The 16731-nt window shown below is 40.2% G+C and overlaps 1 protein-coding gene across 1 annotated transcript in view; it reads left to right on the top strand.

Annotated features, from left to right (window-relative positions):
* The window catches only part of GRIP1 (glutamate receptor interacting protein 1), a 229760-nt gene that overhangs the window by 210175 nt on the left and 2854 nt on the right, over positions 1 to 16731 (top strand). Inside the window, 4 exon segments of the mRNA XM_030467152.1 lie at positions 3325 to 3481; positions 7762 to 7873; positions 8053 to 8097; positions 10526 to 10759. Of these exon segments, the coding sequence (XP_030323012.1) occupies positions 3325 to 3481; positions 7762 to 7873; positions 8053 to 8097; positions 10526 to 10759 (548 nt within the window).

Here is a 16731-nt window from a genome sequence, read left to right as displayed (position 1 = left end):
TTCTGTTTAAAGAGATTATTTTCCTTAATGTTAAGTTTGCTGCTGCTGTTTGACTATTGTTTTATATAGGAATTTGAAATAATTTTACTTTGGTTTGTAAGACACATTTATTTAGGTAGTGAGGAATACAGACATCTTGCAATATTCTCGATAACAAGAAAAATATTGCCCACACAGCTTCAGCGTTTTATTTAACTCTATTTAAAATGTTTATTTCCATAGTAAAGTCAGCATTCCCACTACCTGGAAGGTATTTTGACAGGTAGTTACTTCACAGAATCACAGGATGTTAGGGGTTGAAAGGGACCTCAAGAGATCTTCCAGTCCAACCCCAAATAATTTTTCCCTCAAATAATTTTTTGTCACTCTGGTTGCACACATGCTTTTCCTTTTACTTCTCAGTTTCTTCCTGTTGCTTTCCATGATCATGAGTAGTTGCTCATGGACAGCTGTCTTGTACCCTCACACAGAGAACTGAAATCAAGCTCTGCCTATCAGAAATCCCACACAGACTGAATGATAACACTGGCACTTTCTTCTGGAAAGCAGAACGTTTCCTTTGAAACCTGCTGAGCTACTTGAGATCAAGAAGTAGCTGATGTGACTTTTGGTGGCCATTTTTATCTGCTTTTTAAGTATTACTTCTTAGCCTTACAACATATATTTGGCACCAACTTACTTTAAACAATACAGTCTCAATGCATTTAAGTATAGCTCCTGTTTTCTGCAGTTTTCTTTTAATTCACTGTTACATACAGTGTTTTATTTAGTACTCAAGGTATTGGGCTATGTTTTCCCTGTGCAGTTTCTGTTTCACTGGAGCTAGAGATAGGAATGAATCTGTCCCTTTTTCTGTTTCAACTCTTTTGGTCAGTTTATCAAAATAAATCACGTTAGATTTTAATCTGATATTTTTAAGTTCTAAGGAGAAGTATTGGTGAAAGTGCCAAAATGACAGTTCTCATTTCCTGGGTGAATTGATGAATATTAAGAGCAAGTGTTCAGCCGTGTGAAGGATTGAAGCCCAGACTGCTTTCCTAATCCTGGTGCTTCAGATCCTATGTCAAGCTTAAACCAAGTAACTCAAAGCAGTATTTTCAGTATTTTTTTCTAACTCCTTTGAACAAATCAGCCCAGTCTTTCCTGGGTACATGGCACGTCTGCTGAACAGCCTGAGTGTAATCAGATTTGGGTCTTATCCCCTGCTGTCTACTAATGTGACCCACATTCCTAGGGAAGTTCATTCTGTCTTCACCTATCAAGTTGAGTCTGGTTTCTTGCCAAACCTTTCTTGGCATAAGCACAGACTCAGCAAATTGAGGAGTTCGGGAATGTTTCTGTAGCACCAGCTAACGCTTTATACTATTAGTTGCTAATTTAATGCTAGTGAGCAGGCTTTTCTCTCCTACAATTAATACCCCATTTTGTACCTTTGTCTAACACGTCTGCCTTACTAATCCTGAGTCTTCCCCACACAGCAGTTACATTTTCACAACCAAAAGCCTTCTTAGAATCTGTGGGAGTGTGTTGATGTCTGCCAGTTAGCTGGAAAATGCAGACAATTGTGTAGTTACACGGTATTTGAAGGAGACAGGTCTAGACTGATTTATGGAAGCAAATTGCCCTCTTTGGAGAGGTGACAGTAGTGATTTTTTTTGACTGCATCAACAAAATAGAATTTCCTATTTGAAGATGCACATCGGAAAATGTCAACTACAAAGCTAGAAAAGGAATATATCAAGATGATATATATATATGTATTCATGTATACATATGTCAGGTCTACCATCATGGATTTTGCTTACTTGATCAGCATCAGTTTGTGACTAGTCAATCTGTTTGTTCTTCTTCCATCAGTTGGCAACCAGACTGTCTGGTTCTTATTTCAAATTCAAATTACACTTAATTCAGTGAAATAAATTCTATTGAACTAATGCCAACATTTCTTGTATGACGAAAGCACCCAGGAATAAACTCCCCAGGCTGTCTGATGCTGTCTGATGCCGCATACACAGACTTGAGATGTTTGGAAATGACTGATTGAGAAGTCCTTTTCAGCAAGGTAGCATTTCCAGGCTTGTATATTGGCCCTAGCCAAGTGTGACCATCATGAGTCAGGCCATTGCTTAGCTCTTGGAGTCCTGGCAAAAAGCAGGAGCTCTGCTAAATTCAAGCCCCCCTTCCACAAAGAGGCATGATTGCAAAGTTTCCCACGTTGGCCTTCATGCAGGGTCCTGTCTTTGTATTGATGAGTCCTTGCCCTGGTGGTGCTGAGGCAGCCACCCTCCTTCTTCTGGTATTACTCCAGTTTATGGTCACTTAAGAGCCTCTGCACCATGACAACTTTTGCATCTAGGCAGCCACTCAGCTGATTACTAGTGCTGTGCAAAATTGACACTAATTTTGTCAATAATTGTCACTAATTTTTTGCTTCATTGCTTCCAGATTTGAGGTTATCAGGAGGAGGAAAAAACTTTCTTCTTGTTCTTTGAAAAGTCAAAATTATGGTTTTTTTAATGCATCCTTGCAAACTTCTTTCTCCAATAGATTTGAAGCAGATTTTCTGAGTAGCCTAGGTTTATTTATGTCTGTTCATTTATTTATTTGTGTCTACAGCTATCTAAAGGGTGGGTGCAAGGAAGATGGAGCCAGACTCTTCTCAGTAGTTCCCAGTGACAGGGCAAGAGGCAGTGGGCCCAAGATGGAACACAGGAAGTTAAACATAAGAAGAAACTTCTTTACTCTGAGGGTGACAAGGCACTGGAACAGGCTGCCCAGGGAGGTTGTGGAATCTGCTGCTTTGGAGATCTGTAGAACCTGCCTGGATGCAGTCCTGTGTAAGGTGCTCTTGGTGACCCTGCTTTAGTGGGAGAGTTAGACTGGATGATCTCTAGAGGACCCTTCCAGCTCTGATGATTCTGTGATTCTGGGCATGTTATACATGACAATGTTATAGCACAGTTAACACATCCATAACACGTGATTTATTCCCCAGAATTCAGTGTGTGATGTTAAATTAGAAAATGATAAATTGTGAAACTCTACAGAACTTAACATCAGAAGAAGCTGAGGCACAAGTAGTAGGAAAGCAGTGTTGGATGTATTTAAGATTTTACTTCCAAGGGACTTTCACAGGAGAAGATCTAGAACATTTTTCAGGAATAATTTGGGTCATTTATTCTTCTAAATATCTGACTACTACTGCAAAAGAAAAGGTAGCAATTGTGAGTCCACACCCAAGTTCTAGAGAACACAGCTCCAGAAGTGTGCCCTTTTGCCATCAGAACATATGCAGTGCTGTAAACTTATTATTCATCCTTTTAGGACACAGCTATCAGGCTTCAGGATACAGCTTCAATACTTACGAATGGAGGAGTCCCAAACAGACTAGTTTGTCCCCTCCAAGCAAACCACTTAACCATCCTTTTCAGGATACAGGGCTGAGTGATGAGGAGTGGGACCGACCTGCAGCAGCAAGCAGGTGAGTTCACATACAAGTTTCTGTTCTCTGTCTTGCAGCTGCAGCAGTGCCTCAAAAACGAACACTTACTGTCTGAAAGGAAATGATGTTTTCGTAATTCAGCTGTAAAGGCTCTTCCTTTAAATAGCAGTTAGACTTAATTAAATTCCTCAGGGTAGCTTAGTGATAATATTTTAATATTTCAGTACCATGAAAGAAAAAAAAACAAAAAACAAACCACAGCATATATCTTTTAAAAAGAAAAAAACCAAACAAAAAAAATAGGACATTCCCCTAGGTAAACTTCAAAACACCCCTGATTGATCTCTTATTCACAAAAAAAAAAACCCAAAAAACCCAAACCTGCAAATAAAACACCTAAAAAACCCTGGCATGTTAACCTCTTGTCTCTGATGAAACTGCTTCATTTTGGTTTGGACAGAGAAGCAGAAATTACAGTCATCTTCCAGAAGTGCTTGAGAAATCTGCAATGATTCAGTAGAACAAAGTGACCCAGGTAGAAGTCTTTTTTGTCCAAAACTGGTAGTTGGCAATCCAATTCTTCTGAGAAGTAAATCTCCTCAATAACTTTCTCTGCAGGTAAAAGGGCTTCCTGAGGGAAAAAATGCTTAGTTGACAGTGCTCAGAGAGAGGGAAGGACCCAAAATCCCAAAACTGTTATTCTTTATTCTAAGGATGATCCAGTAATGGAATCATTTCATAGACTTGGGTAATTCCTGCCAAATAGTTCTTCCTCAGTCAAAGGAAGATAGACATAGTTGGAAAGATTTCTGTGCTCTTTTTATCCATCATCAGGACTTGCAGACATACAGGTCCTTCATTAGAAATACAGCTCCTTGCTGTAGAAGCACAGTGAGCCTGAATTCCCAGTTTATGAGAAATTCAGATTTAGTACTGAAGCAAACCTTGCTGATTCCTGCATAAATACACTGGATAATCCCTAAGGTCCAGTCTGCTAGCTTTGAAATACACATCAAGGCAAAGCTCAGATGCCAGTGCTGCTTTTCAGACTCTGAATATCCTCTGATACAGCAGATTCCCTCAATGGCATTTTATCTGGAAAATAGTCTGGCAAGATGATAGCTAAGATCTGGGTATGTGTGAACTCTCAGTTCATACCCAGGCTCCATTGGTCCATGCACACCAAAAGCATATTATAAATTTTCATAGACTAGTCATGGGCAGTATTTAATAAAGAAAATTACCATAGCTTTATTAATACCTCTAATTCTTGCTAAGGTAATGTCTTTAATAACATCTTTACCTACAGTTAAAGCCCATCTTCTCTTTCTGAGCTGAGATGCAGTCACAGAGTCCAAAGCACCTGCTGTTTTGTAGATACAAAATATAGGTTGAAAAGGTTGATAAGCAGTGAGCTGGGAAGCTGGACTGTAAAATACAGAATCTTCTAAAAATAAAGCATGTATTCTACTGCTATTTGGAAGCACCATTCAACAGAAAGTATACAGATTTAAATAATCTTGTTCTACTTGTCAATGTGACTTGCCTGACATACATGGCACAAATTAAAATGATTATTTTAACCCTGTATCTGTAAAATGGGTTATGCCACACCTTATGGTGTTCCTATATATAGTGCTAGAGTATTTGAGAAGAGCATGTCTGTTCTTCCAGCAACCACCTCTGCCTCTAGCTAAACAACTTTCCTTCACTAACACTAACAAGTAATTTTTTCTTACCTTTATTTTGTGTAGCACAGCTTCCAAGAATATGTGGCAACAGAAGGATCCTGAGACATTGGGAGACAGTCAAGAAAACCATTTAAAGCAAACTTCCATAGAAAGATCAGGTGGAGAGAGCATCAGGAGCATGAAGAAAGAGGGCAAGCCATGGAAAGGTGCCTCTGGTGGGCAAAGGAAAGGTGGGGGACAGCTGGAAGAGTGGAATACTTCCAGGTAGGAGAAGAAAGAGTGCACAGGAGTCAGACTGAGCTCGGCTGGGGCAGGGGAGTGAGGAAGGAAGGGAGGGGGAAGAAAGGAAAAACAGTTAAAATGAGAAAAAAAGAACAGAGTAAAAGCAAAAAACACTTCATTAGCAGGCTGCTGAGTGACAATGAAATTTCACGTGGCAAGTGACTGAAACTCTAGAGCTTAAACTGCTCTGTAGCCTGGTGTCTGCCTATCACTGGCAGGTAGCAAAAGCCTGTTCCTGCTCCAGGGGAAATTTTTGCACTTTAAAACAATACTTACAGAAATGAGCCTGCCAGATCCTAGAACATCATCCTATCACTTCCTGAATTTAAAATATATTTTTTTAAAAATTAAGAAAATTATGTCTCTCATATGGCAGTAAGAACCAAATCGTAGGCACTTCTGTCTTCACGTCTGCCCCACTACTTCTCCTTCAGCATTTGTATGCATCTACATTTCTGATGGCTCTTTAAATAAACATCACAAAACCAGATATCTTTGTTATAGGTCAAACAATATTTCACAGGACATAAAATCAATCTCTCAGGTTTCAGAAAGAAAAAAAGCCATCTAGATGAGAAATTATTTTGGTGCCTTTTTTTTTTGTGGTGCACTAGTTTAGCTACAAATCAGCTTATTCATGTGGCTGTAATGGAGATGCAGAAGTTGAGCATTCCATACACAAAGAGGCAAGAGAAAAGGAGCTGTGGTCAGAAAGAGAAATTGCTGCTCCTAAAAAAAGGTCCAGCTGTTCCCAAGAAGAAAGGCACCTCCTGTTCTAGGAAATCCAGTCTTTGCTGTTGCAGACAATTGCCTCAAATAATCCTGCTCCATTTTATATTACGAGAACTCAAGTTCCATTTTATATTACAATATTACTATTCAATATAAAGAAAGGTATTGTGATGGATAAATTAGACTATATTCCACATTGACTATTGAAATAACTACTTAGCTTTATTGAAAGAGCTAAGGTCAAGTATATTTCTAAAACCATGTTTTAAATACTTTCTTATCTTGCCTGGGAGGAATTGCATCTGTGATCTGAGTAGGTATTCTCACCATTGCTGTATCTATTGCAATATCTTAGAAGAGACACTGATGCTAGATGGAGAACCATTGCAATAAGAGATTGAAATGGCTGTTGTCTGCTTGACTGATTGTAAGAAAGCATCTGTGAGGCAGAATATCGTGTGTGTGAAGCATTGGAGCTGTGGTCGGCGGTGCTGGGCAGTTCTATTTAAAAGCTGTTCTGTTAACAGTGTTACATTCATGCTGTTCTTAGTAGACATCGTTTGTCAAGCAAGGCCTCAAATGCTTCCATAATAGTGTTTGCTCTGTTTATATGCTGTTAAGCACCACTAGCTGCAGTCTACAGGCAGCTGCTACAAACAGCTTGCTGCCACCAAAAGGGCAAGTTCTCATTCTTTCCTTCCTCATCCTTCCCCTCTGCCTTTCACATAATCAGCTCCCTCCTGTGCAGCAGCTCTGACTCTTGTGTGAACCTTCACTGAGCTGATTCCCCTTGCTTAGACAGCAAAAATCTCCTGCTTCCTCCCCACATACATGTACTGTAACCCTGGTGCTTTGGGCTACCTTGTTGCAGTCCAAAATTGACATTTTTGTCAGAGCTCCTTAACTGGGCAATTTCCTTAAGCATGGCTGTCACCAGCATCTTGCTCGAGAGTGTCAGTAATCAGACTTCACTGGTGTTAAGAACCACCAGAGACTTAACTCTTCATGCAAGACAGTCGCACCCCTGGAAGTTTCTCTCTGTTTGTGTGTGAACCAACTGGAGCAGTTTATGTGATGGCAGTCAGGTGGGCTTAAGTTGAAAGTGATAAATGCAGCTTAGGCTGAAGGAGTCGGGTGAGAAGCCCCACCATCCCTCTTTTGCAAAATGCTGTTTGCAAAAATGAGGGCTTATTTCATATTCCCTGGGAGAAGGTGTGAGGTTGAAAGGTTTTATTGCAAACCTTCGTCGCACAGAGCAGCTCTGCACACAGCTACTGGTTGATTCATTAATTTTCATGGGGAGGTCCCAGTTTCAATCCAGTAAAAATGTGTATTGATTCTTGGAATCCATTTACCTCCTTACTGAATAACTTGCTGCTCAGATCCTGCCAGCTGCTAGTGACTGCCAGGTTATGAGCAGACTTGTCTGTCATGTGCTCTGCATGTCCATCCAGCCTCTCCTGGTCAGCAGCTCTTCCCCACTCTCCTGCCTACCTACTGTAATGTTCTGTCATTCAGGTTGCAATCTGTGGCAAGGCACATGTGTAGAATATATTTTTCAAGGGGGAAAAAAAAAAAAAGTCCACATTTTTTAACCTCTCATTGTAAATCTAGCTTCACAGGTACCCATGATAACACCGAGGCTGACCAGGAGGAAAATTTCTGGTCTCAGGCTCTGGAGGATTTAGAGACCTGTGGCCAGTCAGGAATTCTGAGGGAACTAGAGGTAGAACAATCTTAACCTTTCTTTCCAATTATAGAGAAATATAATGTTTTTGGTTTGATTTACATTCATTTTATTTTCTTCTTCTTTTTTTTTTTTTTTTTTTTTTTTTTTTTTTTTTCTTTTTTTTAAGTTGCACTAATCACACTAATTCATTTAAAAGCTTTAACCCCTCTCCACAGGACAAGGCTGACAGGCGTCTGTGTTTGAGAAACATGACTCTCTTGGTACCTACCCTTTACCTTTATATTTTTGCTTGTGCAGCTGCCTCCCCCACCCCTAACCAGAGCTGTTTTCTTTTGTACAATGCAACCAAAATTCTAGAAACATGTTCACCCCAGAGCTTTTGACTTGCAGCTTCTGCTGTGCATAACCACAGATGCTGTCTGCACAGGCAGCAAAAGGTGCAGAACTTCTTAAGTGGGCACAACCTTCCTGCAGCAATGCATCCCATTCTCTGACAGACGCTTTATGCAGCTTTTCTTAGCATGTTGTAGGTTGCCTTTTAAACTGAAGCTTAATTTGATTAAGATGAACATAAAAGAAAATCAGCTTCCCAAAATGTTATTTATATTCTTATGGCTCTACAAAAAAAAATGCTGCCAATGTGAGAAATGTTCATTATACAGCCATTTCTCCACTACGTAACAAATTTTCAAGTTTCATCCTGAAATTAATTAATTGCAAATCTAACCATACGTCGTGTTAGATTGTGAGGGGGGGAGAGGGAGAAGCCCACAGAGACAGAGTAACTCGGAAGCTTTTGGGTTTTTTTGTAATCACCTTTTCTAAGTTGTCTAATCACAGCAATTAAGATTATACTGCCACTTAAAGCTATGGAATGAAAGGCCCTAAAATATTTTCTTTTATGTTCTTTTAAATTCTCGGAGCTGCAAAACTGGCAGAATCTCATTTTCATTTTTATGTTATATAAAGTCCTTTAGCAGCCAGGAGGAATGTGAATGGCATAACTGAGTGAAAAAAATTCAGTTCAGATTAATTTACTTCCTCAGATTTATGGATTTTGTATTGCATGTATGGGTAGCAAAATGTGATTCTTGTGTATTTGTTAATGCAAATCAGAGAAATGTAGGAGAAAATGTTATACTGGTTTAATTTTCCATAGTTAGATATGGTTCGTTACCACAGTTCTCTTGCAGTTTTCAGTATTCAGAGCACAATAAAAGGCTATCAAAATAGATAATTCTGATATGGAAATAGATCATTCAGGCTGACCAGTTACTTCAAAAGGTTGAATTTTCTTCAGTCTTTCACAAAAGTGAAATACAGAACTGTAGATGCTGTTTCATTAATAGCATCACTTTGTTGCACAACCCACAGCTCTGGAAGGAAATCAGGACTCGTTCAGTGTGACAGGATGCTGGGAATGGCAATGTCTCTGTTTTATGAGGTGCCATTGCGTAGTCAAGGACTCCTTATCATTTTTCATTTCAAGGTCTTCAGCCAAAGAGCAAAGACAACTGCTGTTTGCCAAGTCCTCTGGATGGTTTGGCTCAGGCAGTAGTATCAGTCATTACTGAGCACAAGAAAGAATGTTAAAGGCTGCAATTTATTACCTCGTAGTGAAAGTAATGCTGGAGCTGGGGGAAAGAAGGGTGACAGACATGTTCACTGGAGTCAGAAGCAAACATTTATTTGTCTGTTTCCCCCTTATTTTCCCCTGCTTCATTTTTACTTCTCATTTTCAAGCGGGCTGCCCGCATCCTGTCCCAGTCAGAGCTCAGGTGATGGCCTTTTCGTTTCCCCTTTCACTTGTCCACAGACACCAGGGAAAATTAACCAGGAATTCAGCCTACCCCATCCCAGCACAGTGGCTGCACCAGAGTGGTTTTGCCTCCCATTCCCCAGCAGGAAGTCTCTGACAAGGGAGGAGGCTCCTTGCTGTGTGTGGGTGCTTTCCAGGGAGACCCATTCCGCCCAATGGATGAGATGACTCCCATTGCTGTCTTTCAAGATTTCACCCTCCATGTATTCTTGCATCTAACACAAAAAGCTGGTTTTGACTGAGATTAAAAGCAGCAGTGAGACAGAGGCTTGTATCTCTGAAGTGTTAGTGCTAAGCTGAGGTAGTGACTCTTGCAGTATGCGTGTTAGGCAAAGTTTCTTTCCAGGCAGTGAGCTTGAGCTTTCCCCAGCCTGAGATGGTACCCAGGCATGCTCTTTACCAGTGCTGCTCCTAGAGCTGCCTAAATATTCTGCTGACTCACATTTTTTTACCTTGCACGCAGTCTGAATTGTAAATCCCTTCCTCTAGCTCCAATTCCAACAAATGCAATTATGCCACAACCTAAATGCCATCTTATTTACATGTGAAATATTTTTAAAAGAAACGATTAGACTACACACTCTTCAGTCTGCCAGGGGACTGGTCGTTCTAGTGCTCAGTATTTTAGTTTGAAATGCCATCTGAAAACTTTTGCCCATAGGGTTCTGTTATTGTTGTTGTGTTTCGTTGTGGTCCTTTATTTTATAGTGACTTGCAAGCAGATTGAACATCTATCCTCTTGCCTTTTGCTGTGCCCTGGGTGATTGTGTTTTAACAAAGAATAGAGACGTTTTTCCTGCTGCTATGACTTAACCACATCCTTAACCCACATTCTGCGTTTAAAATTAACCTGTTCGTTAATTCTCTAGGCCACAATTATGTCAGGAAGTACAATGAGTTTGAATCATGAAAACCCACAGCCTCGTAGCCAGCTGGGAAGACAAGCCAGCTTCCAGGAAAGAAGTACTGTAAGGCCACATTACAGTCAAGCTACTCGTAGCAACACATTGCCATCAGATGTGGGGAGAAAGTCCATGGTTCTCAGAAAATTTAAGCAAGAAATGAAAGAAATTATGTCACCAACTCCTGTGGAGTTACACAAGGTCTGTAATTTTTCTTCTCATGGCTTTCAAGTAATAGATTCAGCACAGGGAATCTAATCATGTGGCAATACAGTAAGCACTTTTTATAATGACTCCACAGATGTAATTTGAGGGCCATGCATATTAGTCCTTACAAACACATTAATGATATATCCTTGTGGGGAACACAGACAAATAAGATGCATCCTTGTCTACTATTTTGTTTTACAATAAATCCTCAGATGGGAACTGCTCTCCTGCAAGGAGGATCCACTGCTAATTTGAATTGACAATACCAATAACTCATCTCTGCAAAATGTGTTCATTAAGAAAGCTAAGTTTAATTTCTAGAAAATATATTTCTTTAGGAAATTACTCATGAGGGTTTGGGGCTCCCATTGGTCCTTTTTCAAATTAACACTCATTTTCAATCAAATACAGGAGGCTCGATGTACATAATGTAGAATGCTATTTCAAATTAACTATTGCTGCTCATCTCTTTGTAATTCCTTTGCTCTAAAAAGGATAAATAATATTCAGTCTATGCAACTTTTCACTACTCAAGACTGCTCAGATCACCTGGTGATACGAAGATGGCTGGAAGTATGAGATAAAGTATCATTAGATATGCACAACAAAACCCTCCATGAGCTTGTCTCAAGCCCAGTGAGGCTGTAACAACAACCAGTTTTCAGAACTTTGGGGGACATTGCAATTCTATTCTGTTTTGTGGGAATGAGCATCATATCCCCTGCATCCATCTTCCTCTCACAGGTCTGATGAGGTCTTCCTGGAGAGGAGACAGAGAAATTTTGTTGAGGGTCCCATGCTGCTGAGATCTGGTTTGGTTTCAAGTCCCTGCAGATCTGAATGAGTTCAGTTCATAGCTCATCTGGTGTAGTTGATTGGGGTGAGGATTCAATGAGCATGGACTAAGTGAACGTTTGTAAAAAATGGTTGAGAGTGGGTCTTATATATGGAAAATGAACCCATTGCCACTGTAAACAATCAGTAGGATGTGTTGTGGTAGCTTTAAGATATTTGTATTTCCAGATTGATGTGAGGTATAAAACAAAAGTACACCAGTAGGGTTCACACTCAGCAAAAGTACAGTTTTCTCCCATGGATTATAAGCCCAGTCTTTCGTGATTGATAAAATGAATCTTCTCCTGGAAAGGAGGTGTCAGATTTCTATCAGTGAGTCAGTATCCTAAGATAGCTGCTAGCTCTTAAGAGTCCTGGGCAGCAAAAAATACCCTGTCCTCAAGCTTGCTCTATTCAGTTTGTGGGGGTTTCTTTAAGATTCCTGTGACCTTCCATTTCAGTGATTTCCAGGTTTTTTTCAGACAATATACCCTCCTGGCACTGCTGAAGTGATGCTGACATTGCTTATACAGCCTGTCCTGTCATTCAGAGAAGAATCATTTTCTCTCTAAAAATCTGAAAGTTGAACCTGTACTAAGGATTTTCCAAATCCTTACAGCCATTTAAAAAAAAATAGAAACCAAGGATTGAATCTTACAGTCTGATTCACCAAAGTGGGCTTGTACCCCTGTGATGACACATACAGGTTAACCCAAGCATCAGGGACTACTTTTGTATTCGTGTCCATCTTAGCAAGTTCTTATTTTGTTACTTTTCTTACCATTTCTTGTGTAGGAACATGCTTATTATTTTCTCTCCCCTCCTTAATTTTTGTATTAGACCTCTAGTTTAACACTAATAACTTGTTCAGCTGCTATTTCTCATGGACACCTCGTCCAGTTACACTTTTCCAAAACAGCCACAGGAATGACTTCACTGTCAGACAAATGCCTTGATTTAATCATTTATCGTGCCAGGTCTTGCTGGCAAATGTGCTCTGCCCTCTGCAGGCAAATGTCATAATCAGCTGGGCAGCTGACAGGACACTAATGAAAAAAGAACTCTTGGAAAACTGTAACGAGTTTCCAAAGTCTTGTAAATCCAATCTAAGACATAGCCTGCTTAAGATTTATCTCAGCAAGATGTTTGAGTCTGTATCTGTACGCTGCTGAGCTTTCACCAGGACGGTTCAGGTGCATTCTTGCTGTCTCAGTGCAGTGAGTCTGCATCCCTCTGTGCCCTGTAGTCCATACCTTTGTTTGACTGCAGAAAGATGGACCAGATGAGGTCAGTGTGCCACTGTTTTTTCCATATTATGACTGTGAGACAGCAAGAATACATTATTCCATGAAGAAAAAGCCCCACATAAAAATGGTATGTATCAATAGGCAGTCTGTCTGGATAGAGTAAGAGGGAGTAAGGCTGGGTAAGAACAGCTCAGGCTACAAGCACAAATGAATAAGTCTGACAGAACAGCACGGTGAGCAGGTGACAATTATAACATGTTCTATTCAGCTATAGAGCTGTCAGCCTGTCCTTTTCCCCATACACAGCCCTGAGGATTGTTTTGCTGAATGCTGCAAACTTTGCAGCAAGTTATCCTGAATTCTTCACTGCTCTTTCTTGCTTCACTTATATTCACCAAACATGTACTTGAACTGTCTCTCTCTTGATGAAGCTAGGATTGAGATAAGTGTCATACAGATCTCCTCAAACTTTTTTTCTAGATGGTTTAATAAGTAATGTTTAATTTAACTGGATAGCATATTGCTGTATCAGTACCCAAATTTAATTATTGCCTTGTAATGGTTTTATTTTATCTAGCTAGAGAATCTGAAAGAGTAATATTTTTCTAAAAATCCTAGTGGACCATTTTTTAAAAGTTTTATAGAGTGCACATTCCTCTGAGAGCAAAAATGTGCACTAGACATCACTTAATTTTCCAATGTTATTATTGCAAGTAGTCATTAACCTAAAATTACAGCCAGATAAGATACCTCAATAGCTGATCTGTGCAAGATGTATGAATTTAAATTAAGCTTTTTTCTGTAGTTTTGCAAGGGAGGAGAGGCATAGAAACAGGCTCAAAACTTGTAAGCATCTGTGTAAAATTTGTAATTATTTCATTGCTTATAAAATACGAATCATATTTCCATTTCAGCATTCTTTTTCCCTTAGGCTTCTGCTGTAAATTTAGAAGTCTAGCAAAAGGCCCATAATGGAGATTTTGCTATTGACATCAGACCTCCCCTAGACAGTTCTCAACAGAAGTACAGATAATCCAGCATCATTTAGGTGTTGCATAAATTGCCTGCAATCTCATACCCCTCAGGTGGGGCTGCACTACTGGCAAGTGAAGATGAGAAAGCTGTGTGGTAGGGCTTTGCCCACACTTATTATTAAATAGAAATATGAGTATTTCAGATAGCAAGGTTCTTACTCTGAGTTTCCCTTTGCTATGCTGCCCTAAAAGGAGTAGCACTAAAATTACAACCTACGGAAGAAAGTTCTCTGCAGAGGACTTGCACCAAAAAAAAAAAAAAGCAGCAGCCCTCAACCATCCAACACTGTTAATTTGCAGCCCAACCCTCTAGTGAAAAATTTCTAAGCTCTTGTTAAATAAACTGAGGTCAAGATAGATAAGGGAAACAGTTTTTAAAAATATTGTAGGATCTGAAGATCTACATACATAAAATATTCTGTAGATCCATAGAAAGAAGAAAATATTTTGATGCATAAACATTGTGATTGGAGGGTAGGGAACCATTCCCTTCCAGAGTGCTCAGTCCCTATAAATCATAGAATCATAGAATCGACTGGGTTGGAAGGGACCTCAGAGATCATCAAGTCCAACCCTTGATCCACTACCGCTGCAGTTACCAGACCATGGCACTGAGTGCCACATCCAGTCTCTTTTTAAATATCTCCAGGGATGGAGAATCCACTACTTCCCTGGGCAGCCCATTCCAATGTCTGATCACCCTCTCAGTAAAGAAATTCTTTCTAATATCTAACCTAAACTTCCCCTGGCACAACTTGAGACCGTGCCCTCTTGTCTTGCTGAGAGTTGCCTGGGAAAAGAGACCAACCCCCCCCTGGCTCCAACCTCCTTTCAGGTAGCTGTAGATCAGGGAAGTCCCATCTGAGCAAGTGAGAGGGCAGTGAGAGGCTTTGGGTGATCATTCTCAAGTTGTGCTCCTGCCCTTGCCTTTCTTCCCCCAGTCCCTCCCACTGCAGTTACTTCCCACTCTCCCTCTGCAGCAAAACTCTGGTTTTGTGCCCCTTACCTTCTACAATGCTCCAGTTTTTTGACTCACAAGCTGAGCATGCAGTAACATTTGAGTTACTGTAGACAAAAGTAAGGTGAATTGATGTGGAATGGTACTTTCTGTGGATCTCTAGAGCAGAATTTGATGTGTTTTGTTTGCTATTAGCCCACTCACTAAAACCAGGAAAAAATCAACACTGACTTAGAAGACACAAATGGGACCACCATCTGTGGTTACCTGCAGCATTATTCTCCACTCCATCTTGACTGTGATAAGGTGTTGACTGTAATAGAGTGTTCATTTTAGGGTCTGAAAATGAAATAGATGTTTATCTACTGAACAGAGTCCAGAGAAAAACAAGCCTTGTTTTACATTGCTGCGGAGAAGGAGATAGGAAAGTGATCTTGTTCTCTGTGGATAGCAACAGGCTTAAGTCTTAGTGACTTAGGTTTAGTTTAGACCGAAGGAAAACATCTGAAGAACTGGACTGGGTTACTTTAATAGCCAGTGGACTCTTCATCCCTGGAGATTTTAAAAAAGCAGGGCAGATAAATGTCTCTTAGAAATGGATTAGGTGTAGTTGATCCTGCCTTAGGACAAAAATACAGTGTGGATTATTTCATAGTCTCCCGTTTCACATGCTTTTGTAGTTCATCTGAGGTTGGTCCCAGTAACTTCAGTGCCTGAAGGAACATAAAGTGGAAAAGGAGTAAGTGGAAAGAGGAAGTTCCTTTTAAAAATTGTGCCATCTGTGCCAGGACAGTACATAGCATTTTAAGTCTTCTCCTCTTATGCACTGTATCACATGGTTACTTTTACATTTCAAGGCTTCTTTAAGTAGCAGTTAACATGAAGTGCTGGTGTCCTTTGTGATGGTGAGGAAAAAAGTTACCTCATTTGAAGAGAATTTGTGTCTTGGTCCAGTGCTCATTATTTTTCATCCTTGCCAGGAAATGCTCACATACCTGTCAGTAAAATATATCTCCTGTCTTTATTTATTTTTTTGTAGTGTTGTAGAATGGTAGCCTTACAGCACTTTTGTAGCAGCTTCAAACATACTTCAGATCAAAGCCGTGCTATGATAGCACAAACAAAAGCCTCAGTTGATAACAAACTATTAGAAGTTTCCTAGAGTCCTGCTGGTACAGCAGCTGCTGATACAAATCACAACCATTCCATGAGGAATTATTTTGAATTTGCAGTTAGGTGTTTCGGTGGCTGAAATGCCCACTGACTCCCTAAAATTCACACTGAGGTGGAGGCAGTATGACAGACAGTCTCAGTGAGAGGTTACTTTGGAGAAAGATGGAAGAAAAGACAAGACCTTAAAACACAGCAGCCACTAAAATGACAGCTCATACCCAACAAAGTCACTGGCAGGGAGACAGCCTTCAGCTTGGCTGGACTTCAGGTGTGGCTTTCTGCTTTGCTGTGCAGCACAGAGGGAGAAAAACGTGAGAAGAGGAGGAACTGGTATAAAGTAAGGGGAAAATACTGACTGTGGGGGGTATTTGTGCTTATCACAGCACAGGACAAGGATGTTTTCAGAGCAGCCCAGCGATGCCCCATCCATGTCTCCAGATAGAAGGGTGCTAATGCTGCAGCAGCTGGCAATGTGTCAAACTTCTCTCAACTCTTGGCCAGCAAACGTCTAGACTAGAGTCTGGTTTTATTCTGATTAGAAGCATTGTTGATGTAACACTACAGGCAAATAAAGCCAAGAAAACTGCAGAGAGCAGGGGGAAAAAATCAAGGGAAAAAAACAAAAAACAAACACAAACAAAACGACCCAAAAGCAAGTATCTGTGCCCTTTGTTGGTCTGACAAAATGCTTCATTCCTGTTTTGAAACAACCTTGTC

Source organism: Calypte anna, chromosome 1 (assembly GCF_003957555.1).
Source record: "Calypte anna isolate BGI_N300 chromosome 1, bCalAnn1_v1.p, whole genome shotgun sequence".
In the NCBI taxonomy this organism is placed as follows: Eukaryota; Metazoa; Chordata; class Aves; order Apodiformes; family Trochilidae; genus Calypte; species Calypte anna.
The sequence above is the reverse complement of the archived record's forward strand: the minus strand, read 5'-3'. Positions and strand labels throughout refer to the sequence as shown.